A 26,435-nucleotide genomic window follows, 5' to 3' on the forward strand; every position below is an offset into this window, starting at 1 on the left:
CACAATTTGGTTACGTTTACTTTAGCGATGGAAAGGGATAGGTATATACCGCAGGGCAAGAATTATATCTGGGGGAAAGGCAATTATGATGCAATTAGGCAAGACTTAGGATGCATAGGATGGGGAAGGAAACTGCAGGGGATGGGCACAATTGAAATCTGGAGCTCGTTCAAGGAACAACTACTGCGTGTCCTTGATAAGTATGTACCTGTCAGGAAGGGAGGAAATGGTCGAGCGAGGGAACCCTGGTTTACTAAAGTAGTTGAATTACTTGTCAAGAGGAAGAAGGAGGCTTATGTAAAGATGAGACATGAAGGTTCAGTTAGGATGCTCGAGAGTTACAAGTTAGCCAGGAAGGACCTAAAGAGAGAGCTAAGAAGAGGCAGGAGAGGAAATGAGAAGTCTTTGGCAGGTAGGATCAAGGATAAGCTTTCTATAGATATGTCAGGAATAAAAGAATGACTAGGGTAAGAGTAGGGCCAGTCAAGGACAGTAGTGGGAAGTTGTGCGTAGAGTCCGAGGAGATAGGAGAGGTGCTAAATGAGTATTTTCCGACAGTATTCACACAGGAAAAAGACAATGTTGTCGAGGAGAATACCGAGATACAGGCTACTAGACTAGAAAGGCCTGAGGTTCATAAGGAGGAGGTGTTAGCGATTCTGGAAAGTGTGAAAATAGATAAGTACCCTGGGCCGGATGGGATTTATCCGAGGATTCTCTTGGAAGCTAGGGAGGAGGTTGCTGAGCCTTTGGCTTTGATCTTTATGTCATCATTGTCTACAGGAATAGTGCCAGAAGACTGGAGGATAGCAAATGTTGTCCCCTTGTTCAAGAAGGGGAGTGGAGGCAACCCCGGTAACTACAGACCAGTGAGCCTTACTTCTGTTGTGGGCAAAGTCTTGGAAAGGTTTATAAGAGATAAGTTTTATAATCATCTGGAAAGGAATAATTTGATTAGGGGTAGTCAATACGGTTTTGTGAAGGGTAGGTCATGCCTCACAAACCTTATTGAGTTCTTTGAGAAGGTGATCAAACAGGTGGACGGGGGTAAAGCAGTTGATGTGGTATATATGGATTTCAGTAAAGCATTTAATAAGGTTCCCCACGGTAGGCTATTGCAGAAAATACAGAGGCATGGGATTCAGGGTGATTTAGCAGTTTGGATCAGAAATTGGCTAGTTGCAAGAAGACAGAGGGTGGTGGTTGATGGGAAATGTTCAGCCTGGAGTCCAGTTACTAGTGGTGTACCACAAGGATCTGTTTTGGGGCCACTGCTGTTTGTCATTTTTATAAATGACCTGGAGGAGGGCGTAGAAGGATGGATGAGTGAATTTGCAGATGACACGTAAGTCGGTGGAGTTGTGGACAGTGTGGAAGGATGTTGCAGGTTACAGAGGGACATAGATAAGCTGCAGAGCTGGGCTGACAGGTGGCAAATGGAGTTTAATGCGGAAAAGTGTGAGGTGATTCATTTTGGAAGGAATAACAGGAAGACAGAGTACTGAGCTAATGGCAAGATTCTTGGTCGTGTGGATGAGCAGAGAGATCTCGGTGTCCATGTACATAGATCCCTGAAAGTTGCCACCCAGGTTGAGAGGTGCAGCCACATTTGGAGTATTGCGTACAGTTCTGGTCGCTTCATTATAGGAAGGATGTGGAAGCATTGGAAAGGGTGCAGAGGAGATTTACCAGGATGTTCCCTGGTATGGAGGGAAGATCTTATGAGGAAAGGCTGAGGGACTTGAGGCTGTTTTCGTTAGAGAGAAGAAGGTTAAGAGGTGACTTAATTGAGGCATACAAGATGATCAGAGGATTAGATAGGGTGGACAGTGAGAGCCTTTTTCCTCGGATGGTGATGTCTAGCATGAGGGGACATAGCTTTAAATTGAGGGGAGATAGATATAGGACAGATGTCAGAGGTAGGTTCTTTACTCAGAGAGTAGTAAGGGCGTGGAATGCCCTGCCTGCAACAGTAGTGGACTCGCCAACACTAAGGGCATTCAAATGGTCATTGGATAGGCATATGGATGATAAGGGAATAGTGTAGATGGGCTTTAGAGTGGTTTCACAGGTCAAAGAACAAAGAACAAATTCCATCCATTCAAAATGGATGGAATTTTAGGATATCTACCAAACACTAATTGATAGGGACTGTAGCCCCCAACCATCTGCAATGAATTATTTGTATGTACCGCCCATGTGAAGGCTAAATTTAGCTTGCAATTTGATCTATCTGCCAAAATTTTCCGGCGCATGTAATCTATTACTGCATGGTTTCTTTCACACACACCATTACTAAATGGGCTTTCCGCAGCTGTATTCATAACTGTGGGCTGTTTAGCACAGGGCTAATTCGCTGGCTTTGAAAGCAGACCAAGCAGGCAGCACGGTTCGATTCACGGAACAGCCTCCCCGAACAGGCGCTGGAATGTGGCGACTAGGGGCTTTTCACAGTAACTTCATTTGAAGCCTACTCGTGACAATAAGCGATTTTCATTTCATTTAGGTTTTCACACATATTCCTAAACTCATTATGACCAAATTCTTCCCCATTGTCTGGAAGGAATTTTGCCGATGGGCCATTCCTGTCCCTATCCATTTTCCACAATCTGATCCAGGATTAACCTCTTTTCTTTACTTCATACAATGGTTGATTGACTAAATCTCGTTGCTATATCTACAAAATGCAAAAGAAATATATTGTTAGCTTTATTCCAGATCTTAAGGTCCATGACCACAATGTCGTTAAAATCCCTGGCCAAAGGTAGGGTTACTATCGGTCGTGATGGTGTCCTTCTGTACTTCCTGCAAACTTCACAGCGATCACTAACCTGGGGCGAAATTCTCCGACCCCCAGCAGGGTCAGAGAATCGCCCGGGGCCGCCGAAAATCCCGCCCCCACATTGGCAGAAATTCTCCGCCACCCGGGAATTGGCGGGGGCGGGAATCGCGCCACGTTGAGCGGCGAGCCCCCTGCGGCGATTCTCCGGCCCGCGATGGGCCAAAGTCCCGCCGCTGGGAGGCCTCTCCCGCCGCCGAGGTTTGAACCACCTCTGGTAGCGGCGGGATCGGCTGCGCGAGTGGGCCCCCGGGGTCCTGGGGGGGGGGGGGGGCCCCCACGGTGGCCAGGCCCGCGATCGGGGCCCACTGATCGGCAGGCGGGCCAGTGCCGTGGGGGCACTCTTTCTCTTCCGCCGCCGCCACGGCCTCCGCCATGGCAGAGGCAGAAGAGAATCCCCCAGCGCGCATGCGCCGGTGGCTCAGAAGCAAAGGTATCTCACTTGATACAACATCAGTGCTGATGAAATGATTCACTCCGGCAATATTGCAAGGGATCACCACTCTTTTCAGGGACTTCAGAGTATTATCATCCCCAAACCTGAAACTTGGGGAACTTTCAAATTCCTTAACCTTGTTACGATTTTCAGCATCCAAAGAGGCCAGATAACATTTTAACCAGTCAATCCCACACACAGTAGATGTGCAGCCGCTGTTCAATACAGCACAATTGAAGGATTCTGCAACAGACACCCTCATTACATGAGTAAAACAGCTTGTTAATAGGCCAATTCCTTCTTTCTGGTCACTATCTTTTTCCTCTTCCGCCTCTTCCATGTCATGTGTCGCTTCGAACACTATATTATAACGACAATTGAAAGCACGATATTGAGAGTCACACCGAAAACATCGATTTATCATGCCCCGGGCATTTCTGGGGTTCAGTTTCCTATTTCCATTCTCCATGTCCCTCCTCCTGTTATAGGTTTTAATTGGGTTTCTGTCTTCATAATTTCCGAGTCCCGATCTCCTTCCGTATTCTCGTAACCTGTTCGTAGCCGTACGATCTCGCTATCCTGTCAGTCGTATATCTTCCATAGTCTGCTGTATTGCTGACTGACCCACTTGTGTCATAAGAGCCATTGGAATTGAATGTTTCCCCAGAAACTTCTTTAAGGCCTCTATCATCTGATCGAATAAGGTATCATTATCAGCAAACTTAACTCCTGTCAAAACCAGGAGCCTATCCATGTTGGTCACTCTAGCACAGTCCAGTAACTTCAATGCCAACACAGACTGTGGAAATTCCAGGCAGCCTTTTGTGTAGTCTGCTGAATTCCAGTATATATGATGTGGAGATGCCAACGTTGGACTGGGGTGAGCACAGTAAGAATGGAAGGAGCAGTGCTCACCTGAGGAAGGAGCAGTGCTCCTAAAGCTAGTGTTTGAAACAAACATGTTGGACTTTAACCTGGTGTTGTAAGACTTCTTACTGTTCCATTATATAGTCCTCAATAGAGATATCCTCTGTTTTCCGGAATCTATCAAATTCTGACCAGGCTTCATCCGCACTTAACAAGTCATCCTTTTGATAAATCATATCCATGAAACGTAATAGAGTCTCCAGACCTTCTTCTGAGTCTGATTATTCTAATTCCAGTTCAGAAAACACTTTGCTTTGGATTTTACTGTCATAAGGTAGAGACAGAGCCAATGCCATACCTTGTTTCCTCTTTCCCAAGGCAGTTGAGTAAAGAGTCAAGAGTTCTGCTCCTTTCCCCAAACACCTTGCAAATGCGGAGAGTCATGAAGGCTGCCGTGAAACTGGCCGTGTTTCACGGCAGCCTCCGCGCCCCCTCCCGGGACCCGATTCTCCCCCTCGGGCGGGGCTAGCAGCGGGGCCCCGTGAACCTCGGCATCGCAGGCTTAGCGAACTTCGCTAAGCCCGCGCGCCAAGGTTAACGGCGGCTGACGCAAACGATGACATCAGCCGCGCATGCGCGGATTGGACGGCTCCAATCCGCGCATGCGCGGATGACGTCATCACGCATATGCGTGAAACCCGCGCATGCGCGGGCCGTTATGCCCCTCAGCTGCCCCGCGGACTGATCCAGCGGGGCGGCGAAGGAACAAAGAGTGCGCAGGGTTCGAACCCGCTGCCCGCGATCGGTGCCCACCTATCGCGGGCCCATGCCACCCTTGGCACGGCCGTGGTGCGGCCGTGCCAATCGGTGGCATGGTTCTCCAGAACGGCACTTTGCGGCCGTTTTCACGAACTGTGAGAGCAGGTGTGTTGGAGTTCGTGAAAACGGCCGTAAAGGCCTGGGAACTCGGCCCATCGGCTGGCAGCGATTCGTGTCGTGGGGTGGCCGTGGGGGGGGGGGGAGAATAGTGGGAGGTCGGGAAAAATGTCGGGAAGGCCCTCCCGCTATTCTCCGACCCGTCGTGGGGGGCGGAGAATCACGCCCCTTTATTTTTCCTTTGAACACACTCAGCACCAAACTCTATCATCACATCACACGCTCCCAAGGCAAGCTGTAGCCTCTTTACATATCAGTGCCAATTATTGGATCAATGAGCCATCTCATTGGAATGTTTCTTAACACATTCCTTAACATTCTGGGGTAGATCCCATCAGGCCCTGGGGAATCCTGGTGTTCCGCAGAACCCAGTTTGGGAAACTCTGATAATCGCTGAACCCTCCGAGCAGCAGCAGTTGATAGTTGGATTATCATTGCTCTTCTCGTTTCCTCCCACCTTATGCTGTTGCTTTATCTTCTGATCCCAGCTTTCAGAGAAATGCACAGAGTTATTCGGGAACTCCATCAGAGCAGAATAAAGTCAGGGAAAGACAGGACATTCCCACTTTTCCTGGCACAAGCTGCTGCAGGGTCGGTTTGAAGTTCCAATCTGAGTGTTGATGAATGGGTTGGTGGGTCGGGGGCGGGGAGTGACATGCACAATCGAGGGGTCAGAAGGGTAGTCAGGTCGAAAAGGTAGTCAGAGATATTTGGGATGGCTAATTGGATGGGATTGGGTGGTCAGAGGGGATCAGTTGTGTCGTTACCCAGGAGTAAGGGTTTAAACTATGGTTAATTATTCAGTTAAGTGCTGTGGAACTGATAGTCGGAGACCTTCATGAAGGACATTAGAGAACAAGAGAGTTGTGTACTGGAAGCTTTAACTTCGGGGCGATTCCCACATAGATTGCTGGCGCATCAGGGGCGCATCAGAATCCATTCTCCGATCGGCGAAGTCGAAATCGCATTCGCCGATCGGCCGGAGAATCCGTGTTTACGCCGGAATCGGGGGCGGCCCTGTTTTTGCAATGCTCCGCCCCCTCAAAAACGGCATACTCGAGGAGCCCACCGCGGACCGTATGGACGGCCTCTGGACGTCACCTGAGTCTCACCCCTAATACTCCACCCCCGATGGGTCGAGTCCCGGACGGCGTCACTCACGTGTGCTCACACCGTTCGGGGACCTCGTGTGCCTCCGCCACAGTCAGGGGGAAACCATTCCACTGGCAGGGGGGAGCTGAGGGGACTGGTGGGGAGTGGTCCACGGGTGGCGAGGTGGGTACAGGGGGGCACTATGTGGCAGGCCGGATCCGCGTGCGGCCTGCTCCAGATCAGTGCGGGGGCGACGCCGACTTTCTGGTCATAAGACTAGACGGATCCTGTGGGCATAGCCGCAGGATCGGAGAATCCATCCAACCCAAGGAGTTCCACAGGGTCCCCATGTGCATCTTATTAGATATGGTCAGTAACAATACAGAGACTGGAATATTTGACCGTATGATACATTTTTAAAATAAAATTTAGAGTACCCAATTAATGTTTTGCAATTAAGGGGCAATTTAGCGTGTCCAACCCACCCAGCCTCCACATCTTTGGGTTGTGGGGGCGAAACCCACGCAAACACGGGAAGAATGTGCAAACTCCACACAGACAGTGACCCAGAGCCGGGATCGAACCTGGGACCTCAGCGCCGTGAGGCTGCAGTGCGGCCCGTATGATAATAAACCAATAGACCACATGCATTATTGGCTGAAGTTGTAGTAAATCAAAGAATGAGAAGCTGATCCGTAACAGAATAATTTGGGATTTAAAAAAAATTGTGCCTGATTCTGAACAATAGACTTTTTTTCCTCCTAATTCTCTTGCAGCTGCATCAATGTTGAATACTGCACTCCAACCTCCACTGCTTCAACAGACCTTCCAGCCTCAGCTCACTCTACAGTCCCTTCCTACATCTACTGTACCTCTGAAAGAGCCGGAAGCACAAACCCCAATCACTCCCATTCACACAGCACAAGGCCTGACTTTAAACCCCACAATCGTGAGTTACTCTTCTGTTTACTGCCTCTTGTTAGATATGGAGAGGGGCCCAGTGGTAATGGAATCATAAAACAGTTTTACAGCAATGTATAATAGTGATATTGACTAGGTGAGGCCACACCTGGAGTATTGTGGGCAGTTTTGGTCTCCTTCTCTGAGGAAGGATGTTCTTGCTCTCGAGGGAGGGCAGCGAAGGTTTACCAGACTGATTCCTGGGATGGCGGGACTGTCAGAGGAGGAGACATTGACAAGGTTGGGATTGTTCTCGCTGGAGTTCAGAAGAATGAGGGGGGATTTCAGAGAGACGTATAAAATTCTAACAGGACTAGACAGGGTAGATGCAGGGAAGATGTTCCCAATGATGGGTGTGTCCAGAACCAGGGGTCACAGCCTGAGGATTCAGGGTAAACTATTTCGGACAGAGATAAGGAGACATTTCTTCACACAAAGAGTGGTGAGCCTGTGGAATTCATTACCACAGGAAGTAGCTGATGCTAAAACTTTGAATATATTCAAGAAAATCGCACTTGGGGGGAATGGGATCAAAGGCTATGGGGAGAAAGCAGGATTAGGCTATTGAGTTGGATGATCAGCCATGATCGCGATGAATGGCGGAGCAGGCTCGAAGGGCCAAAAGGCCTCCTCCTGCTCCTATCTTCTATTTCTAAGTATCTATGTATGTCTCGGTCGCTGAGGGAGGTCACCCAGTCTCTGGTGGGTATAGACGAGGTGCTGTGGAACATGTCCCAGTTTCTGGTGGGTATAGACGAGGTGCTGTGGAACATGTCCCAGTCTCTGGTGGGTATAGACGAGGTGCTGTGGAACATGTCCCAGTCTCTGGTGGGTATAGACGAGGTGCTGTGGAACATGTCCCAGTCTCTGGTGGGTATAGACGAGGTGCTGTGGAACATGTCCCAGTCTCTGGTGGGTATAGACGAGGTGCTGTGGAACATGTCCCAGTCTCTGGTGGGTATAGACGAGGTGCTGTGGAACATGTCCCAGTCTCTGGTGGGTATAGACGAGGTGCTGTGAACTTGTTCCAGTTGCAGGTGGACGTTGCCGGGGAGCTCCAGAGCATGTCTTGGGTTAGCACAGTGGGCTAAACAGCTGGCTTGCAATGCAGAACAGGACCAGCAGTGTGGGTTCAATTCCCGTACCTGCCTCCCCGAACAGGCGCCGGAATGTGGCGACTAGGGGCTTTTCACAGTAACTTCATTGAAGCCTACTTGTGACAATAAAAGATTATTGTTATTATGACCCAGTCACTGAGGAGCATTGGCAACATTTTCAACAATGTGCTGCAGACATTGGGGAGCTGCCAGATGGCTGTGTTGGCTGAGCCAGATGACGTAGGGGTAGCTGGGGCTCGATCCAGCTGCCCCTCTATCCCCGAGGTTATCCCCAGGGCCCTATGGCCACCGACCGGGAGGAGGGGACGCTGAATGACAACCCGGATCCACCCGATGGAGTGGTGACAGCGCCGAAGAGATCACCTGAGGCCCACCCCATGAAAATGGCACATCTAGGATTCAGCATGAGGAACAGGGTGGCACAGTGAGGTATGTGCCGCTGGCAAGTGGCCCGGGGCCCATGGCCCCCCACAGGCCTCCTGGCAGGGTCATCCAAGGGCACGGTGCAGCGATAGAGCACGTAAGGCTAAGCACCTTCATGGGGGGATGGCAGGGGAAGGGGAGGGGCAAGATTGATGGATGGGGAGGCAGGGTGTGGGAAGTGGGGGAGAATAACGAACGAGGCTATGTCCTTTGTGAAATGAGCGAGGATGAGGGTCTCCCTCGCCCTCTGGGCTTGCCGGATCCTCACCGCTACTACCTATCCTCCATCCTCCAGCTAGTCCTGCGGGGACTCCAGCCCATCCTGGTCCAGCCCGTCCTTGTCCTCCTCTGAGGTGGGCACATGTCCAGCACCGTAGCCCCTCTGCTGTGCCAGATTGTGGAGGGCACAGCAGACCACCAGAAAGCGAGCGACCCTCCAGAGGCTGTACTGCAGGGCACCACCGGAGTGGTCGAGGCATCGGAAACGCATCTTGAGGAATCCGATGCAGCGCTCAATGACAGGCCGGGTGGCTGCAGGGGCCTCGTTGTACCATTTCTCCGGCCTCCATACTGGCGTCATTAGCCAGGTCCTCAGCGGGTACCCCATATCCCCCAAGAGCCAGCCGCCCATCCTGGGGTGGTCCCCAAAAAGGATGGGGATGTCCGTATGGGCAGCACGGTAGCACAGTGGTTAGCACCGTGGCTTCACAGCGCCAGGGTCCCAGGTTCGATTCCCGGCTTGGTTCACTGTCTGTGCAGTGTCTGCACGTTCTCCCCGTGTCTGTGTGGGTTTCCTCCGGGTGCTCCCACAGTCCAAAGACGTGGAGGTCAGGTGGATTGGCCATACTAAATTGCCCTTAGTGTCCAAAAAAGGTTCGGAGGGGTTATTGGGTTACGGGGATAGGGTGGAAGTGAGGGATTAAGTGGGTGGGTGCAGACTCGATGGGCCGAATGGCCTCCTTCTGCACTGTATGTTCTACGTTCTACGTTCAATGTATGTTCTGTGCTCCAGGTTGTGGCTGCTGTGCACACTCACTGAAACATGCTCACACGTACATGATCTTCATTGGGTGGCATGGTAGCACAGTGGTTATCACTGTTGCCTCACAGCTCCAGGGTCCCAGGTTCGATTCTGTCCTTGGGTGACTGTCTGTGTGGAGTTTGCACGTTCTCCCCGTGTGTGCGTGGGTTTCCTCCGGGTGTTCCGGTTTCCTCCCACAGTTCAAAGATGTGCAGTTAGGTGGATTGGCCATGCTAAATTGTCCCTTAGTGTCCAAAAGATTTGGAGGGGTTACTGGGATAGGGTGGAGGTGGGCACTTAAGTGAGGTGCTCTTTCCAATTGCTGGTGCAGATGTGATGGGCTGAATGGCCTCCTGCACTGGAGGGATTATATGGTCACACACGAGCTGGTTGTTCAGGGAGTGGAACCCTCCCTGTTGTTGTCGGGCACTCCCAGATGGCCCACTGAGCGCAAGGTGGCATGCATGCCATCCACTACCACCTGGACTTGGGCATCCCGGCAATGTTGGAGAATCCTGCTGCCTGGACATCTTGTTCAGTCTGGTCCCTGTCAAAGTTTATATATGATATGGAGATGCCGGCGTTGGACTGGGGCGAGTACAGTAAGAAGTCTGGCAACACCAGGTTAAAATCCAACAGGTTTGTTTCAAACACGAGCTTTCGGAGATTCACCTGAGGAAGGAGCTGCGCTCCGAAAGCTAGTGTTTGAAACAAACCTGTTGGACTTTAACCTGGTGTTGCCAGACTTCTTAAAGTTTATATAATTCACTTCCTGGGCAAACAGGGCATCCGTGACCTCACGGAGACACTTCTGGGCAGCAGCTTGTGAGATGCCACACAGCTCCCCACTCGAGTCCTGGAATGATCCTGTGGCGTAGAGGTTCAGGCCTGCGTTGACCTTGATGGCCACCGGGAGTAGTATCCTCCTCCTTCACGTGCTGCCAGGCCCTTGGCAGTCCGTGGTTTCATCAGTCGGTTCAACTGTACATTCTAATGTTTAACCTAGTGACTTGCTCGCTTACGCCTCCTCTCTGCCATACAGGATTCCCGCGTGAGGCACAGGTACCGCACCGTCCCCTTGTCGAGGTGGAGCCTCCTGGGCCACATGCTGTCCGTCATCTGTTCAAAAGGCCAGCGATGCCTGTACACCCTGGGCCGCCCCCAGCCTCCCACTCTGGGTCTCACTCTGGCCTGATGGTTGGCCAGGTCCTCGGTGTGGGTCGGGGCCCTGTACATGGGCCACCACCTCAGGACTCTGTCGACACTGCTACGGCTGCCTCCTCCGGCACCTGGCCTGCCAGCAGCACCTCGAGGGCAGCCTCAGCGGGTTCCAAGGTATTGTCCATTGCGTGGTAATATCTGTAAGGAATTGGGAGAGGGTGTGAGACAGACAGCCAGCGGTGTCTTCCACCCTGGGACCCTCCATTCCTCCATTGCTCCCCCCCCTCCCCCCGCCCACTCACCCATTGCTAAATTTTGGCCTCTCCTGCGATCTAAAAGCCTCATCGCGTTCTCGCTTAAGTGCAATGCGGCCATTAAATCGCACCCCCTATTCCTTGCCAGTAGCATGAGAAGGCATGGAAGATAGAGCAAGAAGCCATGTCTGGATGTGGCCCCATGAGGCCAACAGCAGAGGGATGAGGAGGAATTGGGACCAGTGCAGATAACAAGTGGGATTCTCCATTCCCCAGCCGCGCGCTGTTCGCTAACGGTGCGATTAAATCTTCCTGCCATTCGTAGATGGGATTTTCGATTGTGACTACCAAATGCTGCCGGGAACCCAGTGGGCATCAACTGCCAGTGGGAAAAGTGAATCGCAGCGACTGGGCAATTATGGCCAACATTTCAGTTACCTTCTTGGGTTTGGTAAATTCAAGTCATGCTTCCTGGTCAGCAGTCACCAGAACGCAAAAGGGAAGGACATCTTAAGGGTGTGTGGAGTTGTGTTGACCATTGGAGAGATGTGTATGCAGCAGCATTGATGATCCATAAGCACAGTTCATAGCCTGAGCTACAGTGAAGATTGCAAAACCTTGCATGAATGGACAGCTACAATGGATGAGGTATTGTCCGACTGACATTTCTTTCACCTCACATGTAGGGTTATCAAAGTAAAGGAGTCTGTTGGGAAAGAATATGTCAGGTGGAGACACTGGATCCTTGCAGTGTTTTTCCATTGGAAGAACTGCTGACTTTCGTTCTGAATGGATGCTTGCTCTTACAGATGAAGTAGAATCTCCTCTCTAAATGTCCTGCAGGCTGAGTCTTGCTCAGTGAAAATGTCAGGATCAAAGTGGCCCTGGAGTCCCTGCCATCTTCATGCCTGAATCTATCGTGGTCACATTCTGGCAAAGCATTGGGGACCGGTCTCCAGTTCTCCATCAGCCTCATTCTCGTTTTCCTCCTCTGCTTCTTTTCCCTCTGAGGAGCTGTACCCTCTTCAAGATTGACACCCCTCAGGAGAGTCATATTCTGGGAAGTACAGGAGGCCACCACAATGCACGCGACCCTGGAGGTCGTGTACTGGAGGGTGCCACCCAAACCAGTCAAGGCACCTGACCCCCTTCCTCAGGAAACCAATGGTTGCTCGATGATGACCCTTGTGCTCAGGTGTCAAGCCTGAGGAGTGTCATCAGCCATCTCTTCAAGGGATAAACTTAATTCCTATTCCATGGACGTCCACGTGCTCGATGGAAAGCTGCAGCATCTGCTATTGCTGGAGGATGAAGTTGTCATGGCAGCTTCCAGGGTAGTGTGCACACACTGGCATAAAACACTTTCTGTGCTTGTATACCAGCTGAATATTGAAGGAGTGGAATCCATCAATGCTGAGGAATTTCCCTGGCTCGTCAGTCATGGGTACACCTGGGGAATTCAGCAAATTCCTTTCAGCTTGAGTGCCATTCTCCACCTACCCTCTGGAATATAGAATACATTTCCTCCATGATGCACTTCACCCTATGAAATCCCAGCAATGTCTGCTGTCATTCCTTGGAATAAACCAGTTGCAAAAGAACCTGCAAGGCCATTATGACTTTTACATCCACGGAAAGGTCTGACCCTAAGAACATAAGAACTAGGAGCAGGAGTAGGCATCTGGCCCCTCGAGCCTGCTCCGCCATTCAATGGGATCATGGCTGATCTTTTTTGGACTCAGCTCCACTTTCCGGCCCGAACACCATAACCCTTAATCCCTTTATTCTTCAAAAAACTATCTATCTTTATCTTAAACACATTTAATGAAGGAGCCTCAACTGCTTCACTGGGCAAGGAATTCCATAGATTCACAACCCTTTGGGTGAAGAAGTTCCTCCTAAACTCAGTCCTAAATCTACTTCCCCTTATTTTGAGGCTATGCCCCCTAGTTCTGCTTTCACCCGCCAGTGGAAACAACCTGCCCGCATCTATCCTATTTATTCCCTTCATAATTTTACACGTTTCTATAAGATCCCCCCTCATCCTTCTAAATTCCAACGAGTACAGTCCCAGTCTACTCAACCTCTCCTCATAATCCAACCCCTTCAGCTCTGGGATTAACCTAGTGAATCTCCTCTGCACACCCTCCAGTGCCAGTATGTCCTTTCTCAAGTAAGGAGACCAAAACTGAACATCATACTCCAGGTGTGGCCTCACTAACACCTTATACAATTGCAACATAACCTCCCTAGTCTTAAACTCCATCCCTCTAGCAATGAAGGACAAAATTCCATTTGCCTTCTTAATCACCTGTTGCACCTGTAAACCAACCTTCTGTGACTCATGCACTAGCACACCCAGGTCTCTCTGCACAGCAGCATGTTATAATATTTTATCATTTAAATAATAATCCCGTTTGCTGTTATTCCTACCAAAATGGATAACCTCACATTTGTCAACATTGTATTCCATCTGCCAGACCCTAGCCCATTCACTTAACCTATCCAAATCTCTCTGCAGACTTCCAGTATCCTCTGCACTTTTTGCTTTACCACTCATCTTAATGTCATCTGCAAACTTGGACACATTGCCCTTGGTCCCCAACTCCAAATCATCTATGTAAATTGTGAACAATTGTGGGCCCAACACGGATCCCTGAGGGACACCACTAGCTACTGACTGCCAACCAGAGAAACACCCATTAATCCCCACTCTTTGCTTTCTATTAATTAACCAATCCTCTATCCATGCTACTATTTTACCCTTAATTCCATGCATCTTTATCTCATGCAGCAACCTTTTGTCTGGCACCTTGTCAAAGGCTTTCTGGAAATCCAGATATACCACATCCATTGGCTCCCCATTATCTACTGCACTGGTAATGTCCTCAAAAAATTCCACTAAATTAGTTAGGCACGACCTGCCCTTTATGAACCCATGCTGCGTCTGCCCAATGGGACAATTTCTATCCAGATGCCTCACTATTTCTTCCTTGATGATAGATTCTAGCATCTTCCCTACTACCAAAGTTAAGCTCACTGGCCTATAATTACCCGCTCTCTGCCTAACTCCTTTTTTAAACAGCGGTGTCACGTTTGCCAATTTCCAATCCACCGGGACCATCCCAGAGTCTAGTGAATTTTGGTAAATTATCACTAGTGCATATCCAATTTCCCTAGTCATCTCTTTTAGCACTCTGGGATGCATCAGGGCCAGGAGACTTGTCTACCTTTAGCCCCATTAGCTTGCCCATCACTACCTCCTTAGTGATAACAATCATCTCAAGGTCCTCACCTGTCATAGCCTCATTTCTATCAGTCACTGGCATGTTATTTGTGTCTTACACTGTGAAAACCGACCCAAAAAACCTGTTCAGTTCCTCAGCCATTTCCTCATCTCCCATTATTAAATCTCCCTTCTCATCCTCTAAAGGACCAATATTTGCCTTAGCCACTCTTTTTTTGTTTTATATATTTGTAGCAACTTTTACAGTCTGTTGTTATATTCTGAGCAAGTTTACTCTCATAATCTATTTAACTCTTCTTTGTAGCTTTTTCAGTAGCTTTCTGTTGCCCCCTAAAGATTTCCCAGTCCTCTGGTCTCCCACTAATTTTTGCCACTTTCTATGCTTTTTCCTTCCATTTGATGCTCTCCCTTATTTCCTGAGATGTCCACGGTCGATTTTCCCTCTTTCTACCGTCCTTCCTTTTTGTTGGTATAAACCTTTGCTGAGCACTGTGAAAAATCGCTTGGAAGGTTCTCCACTGTTCCTCAACTGTTACACCATAAACTCTTTGCTCCCAGTCTACCTTAGCTAGTTCTTCTCTCATTCCATTGTAATTTCCTTTGTTTAAGCACAAAACACGAGTATTTGATTTTACCTTCTTACCCTCTCTGTATTTTAAATTCCACCATATTGTGATCACTCCTTCCGAGAGGATCCCTAACTATGAGATCATGAATCAATCCTGTCTCATTACACAGGACAAGATCTAGGACCGCTTGTTCCCTCATAGGTTCAATTACATAATGTTCTCGGAAACTATCGCGGATACATTCTATAAACTCCTCCTCAAGGCTGCCTTGACCGACCGACTCGTTGGAATTTAGAAGGTTGAGGGGGGATCTTATAGAAACATTTAAAATTATGAAGGGAATAGATAGGATAGATGTGGGCAGGTTGTTTCCACTGGCGGGTGAAAGCAGAACATGGGGACATAGCCTCAAAATTGTTTTTGGTTGTGAATCTATGGAATTCCTTGCCCAGTGAAGCAGTTGAGGCTCCTTCATTATATGTTTTTAAGGTAAAGATAGATAGTTTTTTGAAGAATAAAGGGATTAAGGGTTATGGTGTTCAGGCCGGAAAGTGGAGCTGAGTCCACAAAAGATCAGCCATGATCTCATTGAATGGCGGAGCAGGCTCGAGGGGCCAGATGGCCGACTCCTGTTCCTAGTTCTTATGTTCTTATGTTCTTATGACCTGGTTAAACCAATCGACATGTAGATTAAAATCCCCCATGATAACTGCTGTACCATTTCTACATGCATCAGTTATTTCTTTGTTTATTGCCTGCCCCACCATAATGTTACTATTTGGAGGCCGATAGACTACTCCTATCAGTGACTTTTTCGCCTTACTATTCCTGATTTCCACCCAAATGGATTCAACCTTATCCTCCATAGCACCGATGTCATCCCTTACTATTGCCCGGATGTCATCCTTAAATAACAGAGCAACACCACCTCCCTTACCATCCACTCTGTCCTTCCGAATAGTTTGATACCCTCGGATATTTAACTCCCAGTCGTGACCATCCTTTAACCATGTTTCAGTAATGGCCACTAAATCATAGTCATTCACGATGATTTGCACCATCAACTCATTTACCTTATTCCGAATACTACAAGCATTCAGGTAAAGTACACTTATGTTGGCTTTTTTACCTCTGTTTTGAATCTTACCATGGATTTTGGTATCCATGATCATGGAACCATGGATCCTGCAAACACATCGAACCCTCAACGAAGCATACAAGTCAAGTAGCTGTCTACTAAGACAGCCACAGTCTTCTACAGCACTGATGCTCCAACACGTCCAGGTAGCTTCCTCATTGTTGTCTTCCTGCCCTTCATTCCTCTCCCGTGTGCTTCTGTTTCCTCGGGGTCTACCTCTCCAGACGCTGTGCAACTGGCTATCTGTGAATGAGGGCCTTCCATGTTCATAGAATTTACAGTGCAGAAAGAGGCCCTTTGGCCCATCGAGTCTGCACCAGCCCTTGGAAAGAGCACCCGACCCAAGTCCACACCTTCACCCAATCCCCGTAACCCCACTTGACCTTTTTGGACACCGAGGGCAATTTAGAATGGCCAATCCACCTAACCTACACGTCTTTGGACTGTGGGAGGAAACCGGAGCACCCGGAGGAAACCCACGCAGACACTGGGAGAACGTGCAGACTCCACACAGACAGTGACCCAGCCGGGAATCGAACCTGGAACCCTCGAGCTGTGAAGCAACAGTGCTAACCACTGTGCTACCATGCCACCCGTTCAATGGGGTCACCTCTTTGAGTCACCTCACCTGCTGCACTTCCTGTGTTTTAAAGGTTGCATTGTAATTATAATCTTTATTATTGTTGCAAGAAGGCTTACATTAACACTGCAATGAAGTTTCTGTGAAAAGCCCCTAGTCGCCACATCACGGCGCCTGTTCGGGTACACAGAGGGAGAATTCAGAATGTCCAATTCAATTAACCTGCACGTCTTTCAGGGCTTGTTAATGTAAGCCTATTTGTGACACTAATAAAGGTTATTATTATTATTCAAAAGAATTTCGACAAGGTCTCACGTAGCAGATTACGATGTGAAGTTAAAGTGCATGGGATTACGGGAAGTGTCTTGAGGTAGGTAGAAAGCTGGTTAGCAGACAGGAAGCAAAAAGCTGGAATAAATGGGTTGTTTTCTGATTGGCAGACAGTGATGAGTGGGATACCGCAGGGATCTGTGCTGGGACCCCAACTGTTCACATTATATATTAATGATTTGGATGAGGGAACAAAATGTATTACCTCCAAACTTGTGAGGAGGACGCAGAGATGCTTCTGCGGGAGTTGGACAGGCTGAGTGAGTGGGCACATGCATGGCAGATACAGTATAATGTGGATAAATGTGGGGTTATCCACTTCGGTAGCAAAAATAGGCAGGCAGATATTATTTGGATGGGTGTAAATTGAGAACGGTGGATACTCAGCGAGACCTTGGTGCCCTCGTGCATCAGTCGCTGAAAATAAGCGTGCAGGTACAGGAGGCAGTAAAGAAGGCAAATGGTATGTTGGCCTTCATAGCGAGAGGGTTTGAGTACAGGAATAGCGATGCTTTACTGTAATTGTATAGGGTGTTATTGAGGCCTTATCTGAGGAAGGATGTTGTTGCTATGGAGGGAGAGCAGCAAAGGTTTACCAGCCTGATTCCTGGGATAGTGGGACTGTCATATGAGGAGAGACTAAGTCATTCTGATTATATTCATTGGAGTTTAGAAGAGTGAGAGTGAATCTCGTAGAAACTCACAAAATTCTAACCGGATTAGGCAGGGTAGATTCGGAAAGAATGTTCCCGATGGTGGGGGAGTCCAGAACCCGAGGTCATAGTTTGAGGATAAGGGGTAAACCTTTCAGGACTGAGGTGAGGAGAAATTTCTTCACCCAGAGAGGGGTGAATCTGTGGAATTCACTCCCACAGAAAGTAGTTGAGGCCAAAACGTTGTAATTTCAAGAAGGAATTCGATACAGCTCTTGGGGCTAAAGGGATTGAGGGATATGGGGGGAAGGTGGGATCAGGGTATTGAACCTGATGATCAGCCATGATCATAATGAATGGCAGAGCAGGCTCGCAGGGCCGAATGGCCTCCTGATTCTATTTTCTATGTATGTTCCTATGTATGTTCCCACCTCATTCCAATAAATTTGACAGGCATGATACATGAAGCCATGCTCACCCTGCTATCAGTCAGGCGGGAGTAATGCTCACAGAAACTATGTAACGATGATGGGATGTCCTCATCATTCTCCCTGAATTTAGTGGCAACGAGCCCGTCCCAAGCACCGCCCCCCCCCCCCCCCCCCCCCCCCCCCCCCCCCCCGCTGCTGCAACAGGCTCAGCAGGGTGTAGCAAAGAACAAAGAAAAGTACAGCGCAGGAACTGCCCGTCTCAACTACAATCTTCTACACTATAGAGGGGTCCGTATCCCTCTATTCCCATCCTATTCATGTATTTGTCAAGATGCCCCTTAAACGTCACTATCGTCCCTGCTTCCACCACCTCCTCCGGCAGCGAGTTCCAGGCACCCACTGTGTAAAAAAACTTGCCTCGTACATCTCCTCTAAACCTTGCCCCACGCACCTTAAACCTATGCCCCCTAGTAATTGACCCCTCTACCCTGGGGAAAAGCCTCTGACTATCCACTCTGTCTATGCCCCTCATAATTTTGTAGACCTCTATCAGGTCGCCCCTCAACCTCCTTCGTTCCAGTGAGAACAAACTGAATTTATTCAACTTCTCCTCATAGCTAATGCCCTCCATACCAGGCAACATTCTCGTAAATCTCTTCTGCACCCTCTCTAAAGCCTCCACATCCTTCTGGTAGTGTGGTGACCAGAATTGAACTCTATACTCCAAGTCTAACTAAGATTCTATACAGCTGCAACATGACTTGCCAATTCTTATACTCAATGCCGTATGCCTTCTTGACTACCTTCTCCACCTGTGTTGCCCCTTTCAGTGACCTGTGGACCTGTACACCTAGATCTCTCTGACTTTCAATACTCTTGAGGCTTCTACCATTCACTGTATATTCCCTACCTGCATTAGACCTTCCGAAATGTATTACCTCACATTTGTCCGGATTAAACTTGATCTGCCATCTCTCCGCCCAAGTCTCCAAACGATCTAAATTCTGCTGTATCCTCTGACAGTCCTCATCGCTATCCGCAATTCCACCAACCTTTGTGTCGTCTGCAATCTTACTAATCAGACCAGTTACATTTTCCTCCAAATCATTTATATATACTACGAACAGCAAAGGTCCCAGCACTGATCCCTGCGGAACACCACTAGTCACAGCCCTCCAATCAGAAAAGCACCCTTCCATTGCTACTCTTTGCATTCTATGACCTAGCCAGTTCTGTATACATCTTGCCAGCTCACCCCTGATCCCGTGTGATTTCACCTTTTGTACCAGTCTGCCATGTCTCACTAACTTGATAGAGTTTTTCGAGGAGGTCACAAAGATGATTGATGCAGGTAGGGCAGTGGATGTTGTCTATATGGACTTCAGTAAGGCCTTTGACAAGGTCCCTCATGGCAGACTGGTACATCTTTGGACATGAAGGGACAATTTAACATGGCCAATCCACCTAACCTGCACAATGTTGTTCCTTTGTTTAGAATAGCCAATGTTGTTCCTTTCTTTAAGAAGGGTAGCAAGGATAATCCAGGGAACTTCAGGCCGGTGAGCCTTACGTCAGTGGTAGGGAAATTACTGGAGAGAATTCTTCGAGACAGGATCTACTCCCATTTGGAAGCAAATGGACGTATCAGTGAGAGGCAGCATGGTTTTGTGAAGGGGAGGTCGTGTCTCACTAACTTGATAGAGTTTTTCGAAGAGGTCACAAAGATGATTGCTGTAGGTAGGGCAGTGGATGTTGTCTATATGGACTTCAGTAAGGCCTTTGGCAAGGTCCCTCATGGTAGACTGGTACAAAAGGTGAAGTCACACGGGATCAGAGGTGAGCTGGCAAGGTGGATACAGAACTGGTTAGGTCATAGAAGGCAGAGAGTAGCAATGGAAGGGTGCTTTTCTAATTGGAGGGCTGTGACTAGTGGTGTTCCGCAGGGATCAGTGCTGGGACCTTTGCTGTTCGTAGTATATATAAATGATTTGGAGGAAAATGTAACTGGTCTGATTAGTAAGTTTGTAGACGACATAAAGGTTGGTGGAATTGTGGATAGCGATGAGGACTGTCAGAGGATACAGCAGGATTTAGTCCCTCGAGTGTAACCCCCGTCTCCCTCGAGTGTAACTCCCGTCTCCCTCGAGTGTAACTCCCGTCTCCCTCGAGTGTAACCCCCGTCTCCCTCGAGTGTAACTCCCGTCTCCCTCGAGTGTAACCCCCGTCTCCCTCGAGTGTAACTCCTGTCTCCTCGAGTGTAACCCCCGTCTCCCTCGAGTGTAACCCCCGTCTCCCTCGAGTGTAACCCCGTCTCCCTCAATGTAACCCCCGTCTCCCTCGAGTGTAACCCCCGTCTCCCTCGAGTGTAACCCCCGTCTCCCTCGAGTGTGACCCCCGTCTCCCTCGAGTGTGACCCCCGTCTCCCTCGAGTGTGACCCCCGTCTCCCTCGAGTGTGACCCCCGTCTCCCTCGAGTGTGACCCCCGTCTCCCTCGAGTGTGACCCCCGTCTCCCTCGAGTGTGACCCCCGTCTCCCTCGAGTGTGACCCCCGTCTCCCTCGAGTGTGACCCCCGTCTCCCTCGAGTGTGACCCCCGTCTCCCTCGAGTGTGACCCCCGTCTCCCTCGAGTGTGACCCCCGTCTCCCTCGAGTGTGAGCCCCGTCTCCCTCGAGTGTGACCCCCGTCTCCCTCGAGTGTGACCCCCGTCTCCCTCGAGTGTGACCCCCGTCTCCCTCGAGTGTGACCCCCGTCTCCCTCGAGTGTAACTCCCGTCTCCCTCGAGTGTAACCCCCGTCTCCCTCGAGTGTAACCCCCGTCTCCCTCGAGTGTAACCCCCGTCTCCCTCGAGTGTAACTCCCGTCTCCCTCGAGTGTAACCCCGTCTCCCTCGAGTGTGACCCCCGTCTCCCTCGAGTGTGACCCCCGTCTCCCTCGAGTGTGACCCCCGTCTCCCTCGAGTGTGACCCCCGTCTCCCTCGAGTGTGACCCCCGTCTCCCTCGAGTGTGACCCCCGTCTCCCTCGAGTGTGACCCCCGTCTCCCTCGAGTGTGACCCCCGTCTCCCTCGAGTGTGACCCCCGTCTCCCTCGAGTGTGACCCCCGTCTCCCTCGAGTGTGACCCCCGTCTCCCTCGAGTGTAACTCCTGTCCCCTTGAGTGTAACCCCCGTCTCCCTCGAGTGTAACCCCCGTCTCCCTCGAGTGTAACCCCCGTCTCCCTCGAGTGTAACCCCTGTCTCCCTCATGTGTAACCCCTCCAAGTCACTCATCATCCTGACTTGGAAAGATATCGGGGGTGGCACGTGGCACAGTGGTTAGCACTGAGACTAGGGCGCCGAGGTCCCAGGTTCGATCCCGGCTCTGGGTCACTGTCCGTGTGGAGTTTGCACATTCTCCCCGTGTCTGCGTGGGTCTCACCCCCACAACACAAAGATGTGCAGGGTAGGTGGGTTGGCCATGCTAAATTGCCCCTTAATTGGAATAAAAATAATTGGGTATTCTAAATTTATTTTTAAAAAGGAAATATATCACCGTTCCTTCACTGTCACTGGGACAAAATCCTGGAACTCCCTCCCTAACAGCACAGTGGGTGTACCTACATCACATGGACTGCAGCAGTTCAGGAAGGCAACTCACCACAACCTTCTCAAGGGGCAATTAGGGATGGGCAATAAATGCTGACCTCGCCAGCAACACCCACGTCCCGTAAAAATATATATTTTTTAAACTTTGGCTGTTGGATGTGCAATGGCACCAATTTGCACGGCAGAATCATGCCAACCAGAATGTGTGAACCACTCGAAGCGTGTCTCTCTGTCGGTTCTGAAGGGAATCGAGAGAATAATTCAAGTTTGTTGCATATTCCCCACGGATGCTTGTGAGGAACAGCAACAATCCAGGCTCCTGTGAGAATGAACATTGAGCATCTGTAACAGAGCAGCAAGTGACCAAGGCAGGACTTATGCAGCAGGCAATCAGCAAGAAATCTTTCTCTTTGGACCTACACAGGGTCAAAAGCACAAAATGAAGAACATTATAAATACACATTTACTTCAATTAATCTGATATTCACCATGAGTTCATTTTGCACAATATGAGATGTTGCTATCCCCATGTGCCAAGGTTGGACTTGCATATTGCGACTAATTGAGGCTCCTGGTAGCACGAGGGTTATTGCAAAGTCTTCTTATGATTCTATGTGCTGGGAATCGACCGCTAGCCCATCAGCATCTGAAAGGGGGCCGGATAAATTAAGAATTTAAAGTTGATTGCTCTGAAGCTTTGCACATATCCTGTGTATTTTAATTCTACTGCTGGTATTATCACTATTATCACTATGTTTGTCATGTTAGGAAAATTGTTTATCTTATAACTGTTTCCTCCCTTATAGCTTAGCAGTCAAACTTCGCTTGTGGGCTCTCTGACAGCTACTCCAGTTATTGCAAATGCGATGCCTAGCTTCCAGGGAATTACAAGTCAGATCATAACTAATGCACAAGGACAGGTAAGTGTATTCCGGGTCTGAACTTGTTAAATTTGCATCGTAATAAACATTCATTTATTGCATAGGAATGTTCAACATAACAACTTTCACATTAAATCTCAGTACATATTGCAAGCAGTAAAAGTCTCCCGTGTTTTCGAAACTGCACAACCTGTTGAGAGATTGAGACCATATAAAAACCGAAGCATAAAATAGCTGTTTTATTTATATGTATATAACATGCCTCTGACCAACAGCTTAGGCTACATGTTAAATAAGGTAATATTACTCCGTCTTGAAGTACAAGCTCATTGTGAATGGTAATGAGGCAGGTAGTCACCGTTTGATCTTCTGATAACTGTTTAGATTATCTGCACATCTGCCCAATATGTGCAAAATGTGATTTCTATTTTAGCACTGTGACTCACTCCGAAGTTTGGGCAACAACCTAGCAGTTATTCCCAGTTCATTTATTCATGCATCTATGTTTGTGTTGTAACCCCAGTGGAGGTATCGGGATCAGGGCAATACAATTTCCCATGACATCCCAGGAATATGAATTTATGAACTTCCCCTTGCGGGGGGCAGGCGGGGAGGAGACTTCAAGGGGAGCAGAGGAATATTAAAATGTATTGCAATAAACCATGTTCGTAATCCCTCCTAGTTTGTCGAACTTCCATCTTCCCAGAGAAATATTCCCAGATCCCCCAGCAAACACAGGTCTGTGGATTATTCCTGCATGGTCAAAGAAACATCCTTATTTGCTGAGCCAGTTTCCTCTGATCTGTCTGATTGAACAGTTTCATGTTAAGGGATTACAGTCCAAATAAATAAAGGTGATGGGCAATCAAGGAGAAGGGTGAGGGACTGGGGAAATATACAATTCAGTGAGATAAGAAGGGACCCGCTTCATATAAACTGGACAGTAATGAAATGAAATGAAATGAAAATCGCTTATTGTCACGAGTAGGCTTCAAATGAAGTTACTGTGAAAAGCAAGTGACCAGAGTCCGAATTCTCATTTTTCAAGCCTGCAGCAGACCCCCACCAGCGGGGTTCCCGGCAGCGTGGGGGTGGTCACTAGCGGCGGGAAGATGGAATCCGGCCACCAGTGAATAGCACAGCAACCTGGAGGGAGCAAGGAGATACTTGGTTCAACCTTTCTCTGGCAGGCACCCTGTTGATTCTGTATCCCCTTGCAGAATGTCAGGCTAACTCTGAAACTCTGCAACAAGAACAATAGAGACTTCAGGGTTAATCATCCAAGTTAGCGTTAACGCAGCAGTAACTGCCTCAAAATTAGATGCAGACTCGCTGCCTTGTTTATGCCACCATTCTTTCTGCGACCATTTTTAAAGGGACCTTCCCATACCCAGCTGGAAAACCTGTTTGTTTATGGTGTTTATACAAGGAGGAGTCGCAAAAAGTTGGTTTACAGGTGCAACAGGTGATTAAGAAGGCAAATGGAATTTTGTCCTTCATTGCTAGAGGGATGGAGTTTAAGACTAGGGAGGTTATGCTGCAATTGTATAAGGTGTTAGTGAGGCCACACCTGGAGTATTGTGTTCAGTTTTGGTCTCCTTACCTGAGAAAGGATGTACTGGCACTGGAGGGTGTGCAGAGGAGATTCACGAGGTTAATCCCAGAGCTGAAGGGGTTGGATTATGAGGAGAGGTTGAGTAGACTGGGACTGTATTCGTTGGAATTTAGAAGGATGAGGGGGGATCTTATAGAAACATTTAAAATTATGAAGGGAATAGATAGGATAGATGCGGGCAGGTTGTTTCCACTGGCGGGTGAAAGCAGAACTAGGGGGCATAGCCTCAAAATAAGGGGAAGTAGATTTAGGACTGAGTTTAGGAGGAACTTCTTCACCCAAAGGGTTGTGAATCTATGGAATTCCTTGCCCAGTGAAGCAGTTGAGGCTCCTTCATTAAATTTTTTTAAAGATAAAGATAGATAGTTTTTTGAAGAATAAAGGGATTAAGGGTTGTGGTGTTCGGGCCGGAAAGTGGAGCTGAGTCCACAAAAGATCAGCCATGATCTAATTGAATGGCGGAGCAGACTCGAAGGGCCAGATGGCCTACTCCTGCTCCTAGTTCTTATGTTCTTAGTTGTTGTTGTATAAAGAGTCAAATGTACTGCTCCTTTTCTCAAACACCTTTATTTCACTTTAACAGACTCTGCACAGAACGCTGTCATCACATCACCTGACACAAACACCACGTGAAGCCCCTTCACATATCAGTGTCAATTATTGGATACTTAACATAAATGAGACAACTATTTGGAATGTCTCTTAACCCATTGCTTAACAGTCTCCCTTTCCTTGGAGAACAAAAATAATTAGGTGAAAACAAAATTAAAAGAAACTCATAAACACACACGCAATTTCCCCCCTTCTTTTCTTTAACATTTTTGTTTGGAAGAAAAAACAACAGTCACAGAAACATGCGCCCTTCATTAACAATATCCAAAAGTTTCTGTGAACTAGCCGCTCTTTTCGTAAAACAGTCTGACAATTGATAGCTACTGTCGACCCATTTAATTTTTGCTATTTCCCCTCTGTCCAACATCTGCTTCAAACTTGCAATGCCTATCCTGAACCTTTTTCCATTGATTATTTTTGTAGAGTGCACATTTTCCCACAGGGCTTTATTGTCAATCTGACATTCAATAGGTATATGACCCAAATCCCCTAATCCCCAAAAGTCTTTCAATATCTGAGATATATAAAAGGCCAGATCCACCACCTCTACAAGGCTTAATGTCACAGCAGCCAAAGTGCTTTTGACCACTCTCCTTATTTTCTTTGTTTCCCACACAAGAGGGCAACATTTACCATTGTTCCCAAAAAGGAAAATTATAAAACCTCCTGCGCTTGAAACCCCATCACATAAATTTGCATAGGACGCATCACTATAAACTATGAGTTTCAAATGCCTAAGGTCACCGAAAACCAGGAACCTCAAAACACACTCCTGCATTTTTAATTTGACCAACGCTTTATTTGCTCTTATTATTTCTTCTACTTTTGGAGTATTCATTTTTGTACTCAACTCTAAGACATCAAAACTCACGCCCGGTCTAGTCTGTCTACCTAACCAGTTCAGTTGCCCAATTAAACTTCGCAGTTGCTCTTTTTTCATCTTTGAAAACATTGCGTCTTTTTGTGAAACCCGTCCACGACTAATTGCTATCGGGCTGATGCTTTCCAAATAAGATTGCTGACGTAAAGTTGCCCCTAACTTAGTCTGTCCGATTTCCAGTCCAATATATTTAAATGCACCGGAAGCCTGACTTCCAACCCTGAATTCTTTCCTCAAACCAGAGATTACAATAGCTTCAAAATCACTAGTCCCACCCCACAAAAAATAATCGACATGCATCATAAAAAAGCCAGAAAGATTTCCTTTATAGTGCCAGTAAAACATTGCAGGATCTGCTTTCAACTGGCAACAGCCTAACTTTAACAAAATTGACCTTACCGAAACATACCAGACTCTAGACACATCATTTACTCCATATACACATTTGTTCAACTTCCAGAGTACCCCTTCTGTGTTAGCTGCTTCTTTAGGAGGACGTAGAAAAATGTCTCTCTGGAGCTGATGCCCCTGCAAAAAGGCAGCTTTTATATCTATAGATTTGCAGTCCCATGCCTTTGTGGCTAATAGAACCAAGAAGATCTTTAAAATAACCTTTCCTGCTGTAGGTGAATCTACCCTTAAATCCTGATCTTCTAAGTTTTCTTCAAACCCCCTTGCCACAAGCCTGGCCTTTGCCTTATAAATTCCATCCGGAAGAACCTTTTCCATGCAAATCCATCTGTGGGATAGAGCTTTTTGTCCCCTATCCGATACTTCCGTGTAACCCCAAATTCACTCTAACTATGCAGTTC

The 26,435-nt window shown here is 48.2% G+C and overlaps 1 protein-coding gene across 1 annotated transcript in view; it reads left to right on the plus strand.

Annotated features, from left to right (window-relative positions):
• Nucleotides 1-26,435, plus strand: part of LOC119958231 (POU domain, class 6, transcription factor 1-like) — a 410,189-nt gene that overhangs the window by 284,262 nt on the left and 99,492 nt on the right. The window contains 2 exon segments of the mRNA XM_038786639.1: nucleotides 6,947-7,119; nucleotides 22,442-22,555. Coding sequence (XP_038642567.1) covers nucleotides 6,947-7,119; nucleotides 22,442-22,555 — 287 coding nt within the window.

The sequence above is a fragment of the Scyliorhinus canicula genome, chromosome 28 (genome assembly GCF_902713615.1).
Source record: "Scyliorhinus canicula chromosome 28, sScyCan1.1, whole genome shotgun sequence".
Taxonomy (NCBI): domain Eukaryota; kingdom Metazoa; phylum Chordata; class Chondrichthyes; order Carcharhiniformes; family Scyliorhinidae; genus Scyliorhinus; species Scyliorhinus canicula.